This window comes from Chanodichthys erythropterus, chromosome 13 (genome assembly GCF_024489055.1).
Source record: "Chanodichthys erythropterus isolate Z2021 chromosome 13, ASM2448905v1, whole genome shotgun sequence".
Lineage (NCBI taxonomy): Eukaryota > Metazoa > Chordata > Actinopteri > Cypriniformes > Xenocyprididae > Chanodichthys > Chanodichthys erythropterus.
In genome coordinates, this window is record NC_090233.1 from 12,787,532 (window position 1) to 12,801,377 (window position 13,846).

A 13,846-nucleotide genomic window follows, 5' to 3' on the forward strand; every position below is an offset into this window, starting at 1 on the left:
AACAGTTTTATGAGTAGAAACTGTGACAAATACCCTCATGAATGTTATCATGACATAACATGAAAGCTGTTTGAGTGCCGTTTACTTGGCATTTTGTATGAGGCCCAGAAAAGCACAAAGCAAGAGTTTGATTGTATGGTTTGTTTGCATTTGATCACTGTTTGTGTTTCAGCGGTTGGTCTGAGCCCACAGAGAGGACAATGGCAATCACAGAGCTGTTCAGATACATCAACTCCTCACTGCTCATCAGCCACCGATCGCTGAACTCCTCACCGGCTGAGCAGACGGTCTACGCCGGCTGCGCACACATGCCTGCCGTCCTCATCTTCTACCTGGTGCTGCAGTTCATCAACATGTTCCTAGGCATCCCGGCCAACATCATGGTTCTTTGGCTCATCCACAAGAATAAGCGCGACGACTCCACCTCAGACATCTTCATCGTCCATCTGGCTGTGCTGGACACTTTCTTCTGCCTCGTTCCTCCACTGGAACTGGCCAACATTGTCTATCTGACCACCAGCAGCACCTGGTACGTCCTGCGCTTCTTCTACGGTGTCAAAGACTCGTCGCCGCTCTTCCTGTCCTGCATCTGTCTGGACAGATACTTGGCCGTCTGCCATCCCATTACCTTCACCAAACTCAAAGACAAGCGCCATCGCTCTGTGTGTGCCGGAGTCGTGTGGTTCATCACCTTGGTTTACGGCGCAGCAAAGTGTGTAGGAAACATCCCTAAATTTGAGAAAGTTTTCACCGTCATGATTTTGGCAGCATTTGCGTTTATGCTGTTCTGTAACATCTCCATTCTCTGGGCCCTAAGACAATCTGCTCCAGGTCGAGATGAGAGGCATCCCATCAAGAAAAAGGCCTTCAAAATGGTTGTCATCATCTTGGTCATCATTCTGTTTAACTACTTCCCACCGGTGGCTCTATTTCCTTTTCAAGAGTATTTCTCTCCGGTGGTCTTCCGCTGTTATATCCACTACATTGCCTTTGGTTTCATGGACATCAGCAGCAGTATCCAGCCAGTTCTGTATCTGTCACGGGAGAAGCTGCCCAAAGTCCAGCTGTGCTGCTCAAAAATCACAGAATGTGCAGATGATCCTGTGTTCACCGTCAACCAGTGAGCTGCTGTTATTGGAGTATTTCATTGATCAGACAGATGCACTGAACTACTGTATGTACATAATAATGTAGGGCGGTGCATTCTGTATATGGTAAACAATCTGTAATGTTATAACATTAGAGCAATTAGATTCATTCTGCAGCTGTTTTATGCTTAAGCATCCAAACTTTAATTGAGGATAGTAAGAATGCAAGGCTTTTAGATACTGCTTTGGATGCGTACAATGAAGAGCCTGTGCAGCATGGCAACTGGGTGACTGAGACGGCATAGTTGTGGGACAACGGAACGCATTTACATTCCAATTAGAGCATCAAACAGGTTCTCTTCACACAGACACACCCACTGAAAATCCTGTAGGAAGTGCCCTAGTTATTTATGATTTGACTGTTCGAAACGTGAAAATAGAGACACCAGCCTGACATCAAAGCAAATCTGGCTAATACTAATCATGAATTGTTATTCACGTTGTCAAGTCAAGTCAAATTTATTTATATAGCACTTTTTACAATTGGTAATTGTTTCAAAGCAGCTTTACATATTAGAAGCACAGAAAAAAAGAAGTGGTTAAAAATAAGCTGTACAAGCAAGCGTGGTAATGTACAAGCATGTACAAGTAATGTACAAGCTGTACAAGCAAGCGTGGTAACGTTGTCACTTATGATGTTCGACTTCACCAGTTGGAGATCACTAAAAATAACATTAAAGAGGTGTGTGAAATCGCAAGTATGATGTCAGACACTGTACTTTGCTCTGGCCCCCTCCCTGTTCGCCGGAGTGACAAGATACTTGGCAGACTGTCATCACTCAATGGCTGGCAGTCTAAGTGGTGTCTGCAAAATAATAAAGCATTCATAGACTATTGGAAAAGTTTTTGGGGCAGACCTGACCTGTTGAAAAGAGATGGTATTCCTCCCTCCTGGGTTGGTGACACTATTCTCTCTAGCAATATGGCACATATCATAGAGTTGAACCTTGACTAACTGGGGCCCAGGTCAGGAAGCAGACAGACTGGCTAAACCTACCGTCTGCTAGCTGTCTCACATCACAGAAGTCAGATAAATCCCAACACATAGAAACTCTTTCACGTAGATATCATCACATAGAGACTGTCTCTTCCCCGATTTAGTAAATGCAAAAATCTCCCAAACCCATTAAGTGTAAAAATTTAATTGATGTTCAACAAATAAAAAACAGACATTATACAGATGAACAAATGATAAAGTTTGGGTTGTTAAATATTAGATCCCTTTCTTCAAAAGCACTTATTGTAAATTATATGGTCACAGACTATAACCTAGATGTCCTGTGTTTGACAGAAACCTGACTAAAACCAGACGATTACATTACTTTAAATAAGTCCACCCCCTCTCCCCCAAGATTACTGTTATAAACATGAGCCTCCTCTTAAAGGCAAAAGGGGTATTGTTGCTGTAATTTATAGCAATATCTTCTGTATTACTCAGAAGTCTAGTTTCAAATATAATTCCTTCGACATGATGGTGCTTTATGTAACGCTATCTAGTGCAAGTGATAAATTCTGTTTGACATTTGTGCTGGTTACTGTTTATTTGCTAAAAATGAACAAAATTTAAATGAACAAAAAATTGCGTTGTTTACAATCCTGTGAAAACATGGGGTGCTGCAGCACCCCCAGTACCCTGCATTGTGTGGAAAGATAGCATCATTGCATCGTTATCAGTTTGTAGCAGTAAACGAAGAGATGTCATATCGATCACAAGTTCAGTATGGAGTACCGCAAGGATCAGTTTTAGGACCATTGCTTTTCACTCCGTACAAGCTACCCTTGGAAGATATTATTAGGAAACATGGCGTTAGTTTTCACAGTTACACTGATGATACTCAGCTCTATATTTCTTTGTGCCCTGACGAAACTTATCAATTCCCAAAACTAATGGAATGGATAGCTGATATAAAAATTGGATGTCTAGTAATTTCCTACCACTAAATTCTGAAAAAAACTAGATTATAATTATTGGACCAAAAACCTCTGCACGTAATAACCTAGAATAATGTCTAACACTTGATGGATGTTCTGTCAAGTCTTGAGCAAGCTCTTAACGCATTATAGTCCTTCACGTCTATTGTGATCGAAAAATTCTGGCCAGTTGATAATACCTAGAATAGCATGCAGTAGATCCTTTTCCTGTTTAGCACCTAAAATTTGGAACAGCTGGGAAGCAAACACACTGTCAGTTTAAATTTAGACTAAAAACACATCTCTTTAACCTGGTAACTTTGTTACATCATAAGAAGAATGCTATCTACGCTAATATTGGTCTTTCTGTTTATCCTGAGGTTAACGAGGTCAGCTGTATCCGGGCCATATCTAGATCAGACGGAGGACCTGCACCTAAACATGAGCACAACGCATCCCTGAATGTCAGCAGAGATTGTGTCAACTGGACTATCCCCTGTGAAGGCCTTATTGACACAGATCCTCAACAAACCCGTCTCCATACCAGCGTGATGAATCTGATCCTCAACCAGATGGAACTAAATATTTTGAATGCTCCGAGATTGGCTCTGATCCAAATCTGACTTCTGATTTGTGACGCCACCAGAATCATAATCTTACAGCATTCACTTGTTGGCCAGAGGAGAACTGGCACCCTGACAAAGCCTGGTTTCTCCCAAGGATTTTTTTCTCCATTCTGTCACCTGATGGAGTTTGGGTTCCTTGTCACTGTCGCCTCTGGCTTGCTTAGTTGGGGACACCTACTATTCAACATTATTATATAGATGAATATATATATTTATTCATCTTTGAAACAATCTGTATTGTAAAAAAGCTGACTGATCTTAGGTTTGTTGGTTGTGAGGTGGAAAAATTTGAAACATTGGAATATGTATGTATGCATTGAATTTACATTAGAACAAACTGTTGAGGAGTACATATTGTGCATACAAACATGTTATGAGCATATTTACTTGCAGCGGATTTCAGATTGTTACTAAAGCACATTAATGTTGTGTCACAAACCCTAATGAGCTCGTCACTTATTTATGTCTGTAAATTCTGGATTAACTTGCTGTCTTTTCAAGATAGCTGCTTGCATGCATTTTATGAGACAAGATGCCTTATTTTAAAAAAGTATAAATTTCACAATATTGCACCATATTCATATATACATCACCACAAATACAAGAACATTTTAATGTTTCCATGTTTGATACAGCAGATTAAAGTCACCATGAAATCAAAAAGGACCATTCAAATTTTTTCATGGAATATTGCAGTGTTTATTTTTAAATGATTTATAGTTGCACATCATTATTGTTTTAAATTCATGTGTCTCATAATCATTGGTCGTTGGTGCTGCCGTTACACAAGTAACCACTAGAGGCCACTTGATACCCATTTAAAACATGACTCCACTTATTTTAAATCCAATTCTCTGGATTTAAACATTGTTGGAAATGTTTGGGAGTATATAAGGATATAAGTGGTTTTTGGATATTTTAATCTAAAAATCTTACAATTTGTGCCATTTTTACTATCTGAGTATTGTTTCCTCTGTCAGCAAAGCAAATTAAATTGCATTTAATTTAAGTATGCTTACATCATAACTGTCACGGTTGAAGATCTGCGGTCTCATGCTGTCATCTGTGTTTATGTTGTGCTGTCACGTAAATTGTTTCATGTGGGCGTCGCCACTGATTGTTTGATCAACGGCAGCTGTTTTCAATCTGGCCAGCCTATTTAATGCCTTGTCTTTCATCTCGTGTTTGTCAGATCATTGTTTGGTGTTCCTGTTCTGTTCCCTTTGGTCCTCGTGTGTATTCCTTGGAGTTGGTTTCTTCGTGTCCTCGTTCCGGTGCATTGTTCCACATTGGATTCTTCATTTTTTCACTCACATCTACGGACTTCAGCACGATCACCACCATCTCACCACGGCTCATCAAAGTCCCTGTATCATCGCTCTCCTGCTGTCCCGTGTGTTTTCTCTGATTCTGGTGTGAAGCTCAATAAATGAGATTTTCTGACTTGCACTTGCATCTATCTTTATTTCCCGTGACAGAACGATCTGACCAACATCATGGATGCAGCAAGTTCAGCAGCACTAACGGAGTTCATCAACCACAGCATTGCGCGGATGGATCAACAGCAGGAGAGCATTTCCTCTACCGGTCGCGCCGTGCAGGCGTTGGTGACACAGGTGTCCGAGCTCTCTCAAGAACTACAACAACTCCGTACTCCCGCTGCGCCGCACACGCCGTCCGTTCCTCCCCCACCACCAACGCAAGGAGACCAGCTGGAGCCACGCCTACCAACACCACAGACCTATGCCGGTGAGCCGAGTTTTTGCAGAGCCTTTCTGAACAAATGTTAGTTGTATTTTTCTCTCCAGTCACGTACCTTCGAAAGAGAGGAGTCTAAGGTGGCATTGGTGTAAACGTTGCTCACCGGCCAGGCGGCTTTGTGGGGAACGGCGGTGTTGGAGAATCGAGATCCATGCTGTTCCTCATTCCACGCACTCGCCGCCGAGATGAAAAGAGTGTTTGACCGTGTGGTCACCGGAAGAGATGCAGCCCGACAACTGACGGGACTGAAGCAAGGAGATCGCACGGTGGCGGATTACTCCATCAAATTCCGGACGCTGGCGGCGGAGTGCAAGTGGAATGAGGAGGCGCAGTAGGACGTTTTCCTGCATGGGTTGGCCGACTGTGTTCAAAGGGAGATCTACGTCTTAGATTTACCTCAGAGTCTTAATGGACTAATTAATCTTGCCCAGCAAGTGGATGCCCGTATCAACCGCCTGGAGAATCTTCCTCAGTCTGACCTCGGACTCCGGGGCGCAGAGGCTCGAGGGGTCAACACTAGGGACACGGTCGGCCCTCTTTCGATCCTGAACCCATGCAGGTAGGGAGAGCTCGGCTTTCCCGGGAGGAGAGAGAGCGGCGGAGGTCCCAGGGACTATGCATTTACTGTGGAGGGGCTGGGCATTTCCTTGACGCATGCCCAGTAAAAGGAGCGAGCCCAGTAGTAAAATTGAGGCTACTATCGGGTGTTACAGATCCCTTGTTCCCCTGGACTCCATTTCCCATGATCCTCTTGTTTCGTCACCTGCACTCACTTCCCTCGTCAGCTCCTCATCATCACTCATCACCTGCACCTGGACTCTATTATCATCACTCCCTTTATATGGCACTCACTCCCTGCACTCCTTGTCCGTTCTCTGTTTATGTTAAGCGTATGTTTGATGTCTCCTTGCCTGTGTTCATTAAAGTATTGTTTATGATTGTGGAAATCCGCATCTGCCTCATCTCTCTACCAGCATACCGTAACAGAAGAACAGACCTTTAAACTGCTGGATTTCCACAACATGGAGGGATTCTCGGTCTCCCAGGCTCCAACTTCTCCCATGCCTCACACCACAACTCTGTCTGCTGGCGATCGCCTCATCGGGCTCCTACAGGTGGGTCGTTCGCTGGAGAGGTATGTGGAGGAGTTCATTGAGCTTGCTTTTTTGTCTGACTGGCCTGAAGCATGTTTGATCTCCTTGTTTCTGGATGGACTAGATGATGACACCATCCGTTTTGATGAACCCGATTATCGTTTCTCCTTAAGCGAAACTATCAATTCCATTTTATGGTTAAATGACTCCCAATTCTATGTTGATTGGGTTCAGGATAGGTGTTTATCTCTGGTCCATCCAGAAACACGGTTGGCCGGGCCAGTCAGTCAGTCTCCGTCTTCCTCCGCATACCCCTCCAGCGAACTCCCTGCCTGTCCCATGCTAGACCCACAATCCTCTACTGGGTCCAGAAAGCGGAGGAGGAGGAAGCAAGCCGCTCCAGTCTCTCCAGAGCCCGCTCCAGTCTCTCCAGAGCCCGCTCTAGCCCTCTCCGAGCCTGCCACTCCAACCCTGTGCGAGCCGCCAGATGATGCGGTCTGGCTTATAGACTTTTTCTCCGAGCTCTCTGCTCCAGTCTCAGCCGCCGAGCCCTCATCTCCAGTCTCAGCCGCCGAGCCCTCATCTCCAGTCTCAGCCGCCGAGCCCTCATCTCCAGTCTCAGCCGCCGAGCCCTCATCTCCAGTCTCAGCCGCCGAGCCCTCATCTCCAGTCTCAGCCGCCGAGCCCTCATCTCCAATCTCAGTCGCTGAGCCAGCTGCTCCAGCCGCCGCCGAGCCAGCCCCTCCAGCCGCCGCCGCCGTCGAGACAGCCGCTCCAACCACAAACTTTGAACTGTTTTTCACCTCTCCTCCAAAGACTGTGTTCCTTCCCTGCCTCCCTCTCCTCCCACCTGTGTCCACACTGCACCTCCACCTCAAGCCCCCTCGCCCAGACCTCGGACCTCTGGGCGATTTACCTTCACCCCGGCTCCAACCTCCCTCTGCTCCACCGTTGTCCATCAGTCCACCAGTATCACCAGTATCCATCCTGCCTCCACTCACACCTTGGTCACTCGTCAGCCTGCCCTCCCCTCTGGACTACACTCCTCCGTCTCTGCTCCGTCACTCCGTCCCTCGGTTTCAGTTGGCCTCCTCACTCCCCCCGGTGTTCGTTTTGTTGGCTGTCTTCCTGCTTCCACTGCGGCCTTCTGGAGCCCCGGCTGCGCTTTGGTCGGCGGAGCCTATAGTTCCGCCATCACCCGCCAGTCCTTCAGCACCGCCTGGGCTCAGCGGCAATTCGGCTACGGCCCCTGACCCGCCATGGCTGCCTTCGGCTCCTGACCCTCCACGGCAGCCCGCTGCACCTGACCCGCCGTGGCAGCCCGCTGCACCTGACCCGCCGTGGCAGCCCACCGTGGCAGCCCGCTGCACCTGACCTGCCGTGGCAGCCCGCTGCACCTGACCCGCCGTGGCAACCCTCGGCTCCTGACCCACCACGGTTCTTGGACCTGCCCTGGAGACCTCCACTCCAGTCTACTCCTCCCCCTGCTCCAGCTTGAGGTCTCCGAGGACGCGCCTACCGGGAGGGGGAGGTACTGTTACAGATCCCTTGTTCCCCCGGACTCCATTTCCTATGATCCTCCTGTTTCATCACCTGCACTCACTTCCCTCATCAGCTACTCATCATCACTCATCACCTGCACCTGGACTCTATTATCATCACTCCCTTTATATGGCACTCACTCCCTGCACTCCTTGTCCGTTCTCTGTTTATGTTAAGCGTATGTTTGATGTCTCCTTGCCTGTGTTCATTAAAGTATTGTTTATGATTGTGGAAATCCGCATCTGCCTCATCTCTCTACCAGCATACCGTAACATCGGGTGGGATCTCCGCTTCCGGTAAGACTGAGATGGGCCAATCACACGCTCACCTGTCAAGCCTTACTGGACTCAGGAGCTGAGGGTAATTTCATGGACATACAGTTTGCACAAATGATTCATTCACCCATCATTCCCAAGTCAAGTCAAGTCAAATTTATTTATATAGCGCTTTTACAATTGGTAATTGTTTCAAAGCAGCTTTACATATTAGAAGCAGAGAAAAAAAGGGAAGTGGTTAAAAATAAGCTGTACAAACAAGCGTGGTAATATGTAACATATACAAAATGGTGCTACATTAAGCCAATGTCGGCTGACTCCCAGGGGTGGAAAAAAAACCCTAGGAGAAAAAACCCAGCGTGCTAACACTGGGAAAAAAAGTCTTAGGAGGGAAAAAAAACCCTTGGAAGATATATATATATATATATATATATATATATATATCTCTATATCTGCACCCCGGAGTCCGAGGTCAGACTGAGGAAGATTCTCCCTAACCCATCGGATCTCTGTCAATGCTCTCAATGGACAGAATCTACCTGACATCTCCCTAACCACCAGTCTCGTCACACTGAATCTATCCAATTCCTCCTCATGGACTCACCTTTGGCTCCCATTGTACTCGGTCACCCCTGGCTCACACAACACTACCCCAGGGTGGACTGGCGGCAGCACACCATCATGGAATGAAGCACTCAGTGTCATGAGTCTTGTCTTGTGTCTGCTTGTTCTTCTGTGTCTGCTTCTGTGTTGCAGGATAAGGCCACGGATCTGTCAAACGTCCCCGCGGAGTATCTGGACCTGATTCGCCCTTCTTCTTCTCCAGCAGGGGTGGGGTTCTTTTTTGTTGGAAAGAAGGATGGATCTTTGCGACCTTGTATTGATTACCGGGGGTTGAATAACATCACGGTAAAGAATATCTATCCTTTGCCGTTGATGTCTTCAGCGAGAGGTTGCAGGGAGCATCCATTTTCACTAAATTGGATTTAAGGAATGCTCATCATTTGGTCTGCATCAGGGAGGGGGATGAATGGAAGACCGCTTTTAACACCCCCAGGGGGCACTTTGAATACTTGGTCATGCCCTTTGGGCTGTCCAACTCCCCAGCGGTCTTCCAGGCACTCGTCAATGATGTGTTGAGAGATATGGTTGACCAGTTCATATATGTCTACCTGGATGACATATTGATTTTCTCCTCATCTCTCCAGGAGCATGTTCAACATGTCAGGCGAGTGCTTCAGCGGCTGCTAGAGAATGGGCTTTTTGTCAAGGTGGAGAAATGCGAATTTCATGCACAGTCTGTTTCTTTCATTACATTTACATTTATGCATTTGGCAGACGCTTTTATCCAAAGCGACTTACATTGCATTATACTATACATTTTGTATCTGAGTATGTGCAATCCCTGGGATTGAACCCATGACCTTGGCATTGCTAGTGCCATGCTCATGGGTTCAATCCCAGGGATTGCACATACTCAGATTTCCTAGGGTACATCGTCTTTCCTAGGGTACATCGTCTTGTCTGAGGGAATTCGCATGGATCCTGACAAGGTTAAGGCTGTGGTGGATTGGCCAAGTCCAGATTCCCGTAAGGCCCTACAAAGGTTTCTGGGTTTCGCCAATTTTTACCGGCATTTTATTCGCAATTTCAGCCAACTAGCCGCGCCTCTGACCGCCTTGACCTCCGCCAGAATGACGTTCAGGTGGTCCGATGCAGCTGAGGCTGCATTCGCCAAACTGAAAAGTTGCTTTGTTTCGGCTCACATCCTCATTGCCCCTGATCCTTCACGTCAGTTCGTGGTGGAGGTCGATGCGTCAGAGGTGGGGTTAGGTGCAGTTCTATCCCAGCGTTCTCCCACAGACGATAAGATTCACCCCTGCGCATTTTTTCTCTCATCGTTTATCTCCAGCCGAACGCAATTATGACATTGGTAACAGAGAGTTGCTGGCAGTCAAGTTAGCGTTGGAAGAATGGCGTCATTGGTTGGAAGGTTCGGGGGTACCTTTTATCATTTGGACTGACCATAAGAACTTAGAATATATCAGAACAGCTAAACTCCAGGCCGGCTCGGTGGGCACATTTTTTCGGACGATTTGATTTTTCTTTCTCGTACTGCCTGGGTTCAAAAAACATCAAACCCGACTCCTTATCTCATATTTTTGATCCTTCCGAACGTCCGTCTACTCCCGAGTGTATTCTTCCAGAGACATTAGTGGTCTCCACTCTGACATGGGAGGTCGAATCGAAGGTCAAGTCGGCCTTAGAAGGGGTAACGCCTTCGCCCGGGTGCCCACCGAATCGATTGTTTGTGCCGGAGAAGTTAAGGTCCAATGTTATCAATTGGGGGCATTGTTCCAACGTAGCCTTTGTTCCAATCGCACCAGTTTTTTGGTCAAGCAACGGTTCTGGTGGCCTGCTATGGCTCGTGACAGTCGCAGTTTTGTTTTGGCTTGCTCGATTTGTGCCACTGGTAAGACTTCCAATCGACCCCCGGATGGGTTACTCCAACCACTGTCTGTCCCTTCGAGACCCTGGTCCCACATTGCGCTAGATTTTGTCACCGCCCTCCCAGGGGAACACGGTTGTTTTGACCGTAGTGGACCGGTTCTCGAAGACTGCTCATTTCATCCCTTTGCCTAAATTACCCTCTGCTAAGGAGACAGCGGTAACTGTCGTGGATCACGTCTTTCGGTTACATGGCCTCCCGATGGATGTGGTTTCCGACAGGGGGCCCCAATTTGTGTCCAAATTTTGGCAGGAGTTTTTTAAATTTCTGGGGGCGACTGTTGGTCTTTCGTCTGGGTTCCATCCCCAGAGCAATGGGCAAACCGAGAGAGCCAACCAAGATTTGGAAAGAATGTTGCGATGTTTGGTTTCCAAGAATCCTTCCTCCTGGAGCCAACAACTCTCTATGGTTGAGTACGCACATAATTCGTTACCAGTGTCTTCCACGGGCCTCTCACCGTTTGAATGTAGTTTAGGGTACCAGCCACCTATCTTTGCCAGTTTGGAATCAGAAGTCGTGGTCCCCTCTGCTCACGCTTTCGTCCAGAGGTGTCCCCGCACTTGGACTAGAGCCTGTGAGACTCTTCTCCAAGTGGGGGTGCATACCAAGGCTAAGACCGACCGCCACCATACGTTGTGGGTCAAAAAGTGTGGCTTTCTACTAAGAACATTCCGCTCCGCTCCGTTTCCAATAAGCTTGCTCTCAAATGCATTGGCCCGTTTCCTGTCACTAATATCATTAGTCCAGTGGCAGTCCGACTCAAACTCCTCCAGCGTACAGGAGAATTCATCCTGCCTTCCATGTATCTAAAATCAAGCCTGTGTTTCATTCACACATTAATCTGCCTACCCCGGTTCCTCCGCCACATCTCATAGACGGGGAACCCACTTATTCGGTTAATCGTATTCTGGACTCGAGAGGGAGGGGGCGCGGATTCCAGTACTTGGTGGACTGGGAAGGTTACGGTCCGGAGGAGAGAAGTTGGGTGCCTGCTAGGGACATCCTGGATCACTCCCTTATCGATGATTACAATCGACAGGTAGGTGCTTGGAGGGGGGGGTACTGTCACGGTTGAAGATCTCGGTCTCATGCTGTCATCTGTGTTTATGTTGTGCTGTCACGTTAATTGTTTCATGTGGGCGTCGCTGCTGATTGTTTGATCAGCGGCAGCTGTTTTCAATCTGGCCAGCCTATTTAATGCCTTGTCTTTCGTCTCGTGTTTGTCAGATCGTTGTTTGGTGTTCCTGTTCTCTTCCCTCTGTTCCTCATGTGTGCATCCCTTGGAGTTGTTTTCTTCATGTCCTGGTTCCGGTTCGTTGTTCAACGTTGGATTCTTCACTTCTTCACTCACATCTACGGATTTCAGCACGATCATCATTCACCTGGACTTCAGCACGATCACCACCATATCACCACGGCTCATCGAAGTCCCTGTGTCATCGCTCTCCTGCTGTCCCGTGTGTTTTCTCTGACTCTGGTGTGAAAAAAAAAATAAAACTCATCTAGCATATTAAACATCAGTACAGTATTTGTGCAATGTCTCGTCCTCAAGCAACAAAGCACCATGGTATTCCTTCTGGAAGTTGTTTTGGAAAAATGATTTAAATGATTTAAGTGATCGTTAAGAGACCATTCAATGAAGCTGAAGAACATGAATGTCATTAGAGGCTTTATATATCTGCCTCAACTGTGTGTTTTACACATGTTATGTAATGAATATCATACTGTTGATCTCGACTCTTATTTGTTTTGTATATGTAATCCACACCAATCTTGATGCTTTTCCATTATTAAAACAAGTCGTTCATTAGTGACACTCTCTTCTGTATCAGTCAACATCAGAGGGATTTCGCTTCTGGTCACTGATTAAATGCAGAGTTATCTTTTTGCTTTTTTACAGAAGACTTGTAGGTTAGTGTATTGTGTAGTTTTTGGTTTTAAGTTATCTGCAAAAATAGTTTGGAAAATAGTAGGACAAAAGGTGAGTTAAAGGACAGAAGGTGGTCACATAAAATATTGATTTTGGCAATACAAGTTAATTGTTAAGTCTAACTTTTCACAGTACTGTAGCTTTACAGTAGTTTTCTCAATGTTTTTTCTGTTTATTCAGGTAATCCCAGACAGACTTCATGATGGTGAGATCAGATCTCTGTTGTTCATACAAAATTAATGTTTGGTAAACTGATATTTATATCCTACTGGCACACTAAATCAAAAGATAATGTCTTAAATTAATTTTTGGTGAAAATATAACATGCATAACACAACACAGTACTGAATATATTCTGCATTTGATTCTGGGATTGATAATTGCCAATAAAATGAAGTGGATAAAATCTGGTTTCTCAGTATCTCTTTCTTTTGTTTTTGATGCATGGTTTTTTCCCCTTAATATTTCATCTTTGACCTCTTACATTTTTATCTCAAAACTGAGAAGATCACAAAAGTGCTTCTGTTATGACACTGAAAATGCTTCTGTTGCACAAAGGTAAAAAAATAATAAAATAAGCCGCTGTCTGACAATCACACAGCCGCTTCTTTGTCTTGTTCTTCCATCCAGATGAACCTCCATGTCATCTTCACGTAACAAATGACACTTTGTTACACTGAATTTCAGAAGTATACTAATGTAGGGTTGCATCAGTTGTTTACCACCAAATTTCCGTCAGGAGCCAATGGCGAGTTGCATCATTGCCAATCAGTGTTAATGATGAGGACTTGCTGCTACACGTCTTCTGAACCAATCCCACCATCCATGAAACTTGTCCTTCACAAAGCCACTAAATAAGGTAATAAGTTAGCATGTTATCTGGTCAATAAACCCAACAATATGCAAATAATTATTCTGTAAGTGAACCATTCGGAGAACACATTTGCATATTGGTTTAATCTCCAGAACGCTTGGCTTCGATTGGCTCCTGAAGCTCCCGGTGGTGTTGAATCATGGGAGTGAAGGTGTCATCAGTGTCTTCAGCTTAAA

General features: G+C 45.8%; 1 protein-coding gene across 1 annotated transcript; it reads left to right on the plus strand.

Annotated features, from left to right (window-relative positions):
• The first annotated feature begins 200 nt into the window (after positions 1-200).
• Positions 201-1,124, plus strand: LOC137034934 (uracil nucleotide/cysteinyl leukotriene receptor-like). Its single transcript, XM_067408181.1, has one exon. The coding sequence runs from the start codon at positions 201-203 to the stop codon at positions 1,122-1,124; it is 924 nt and encodes a 307-aa protein (XP_067264282.1).
• Positions 1,125-13,846: the final 12,722 nt, after the last annotated feature.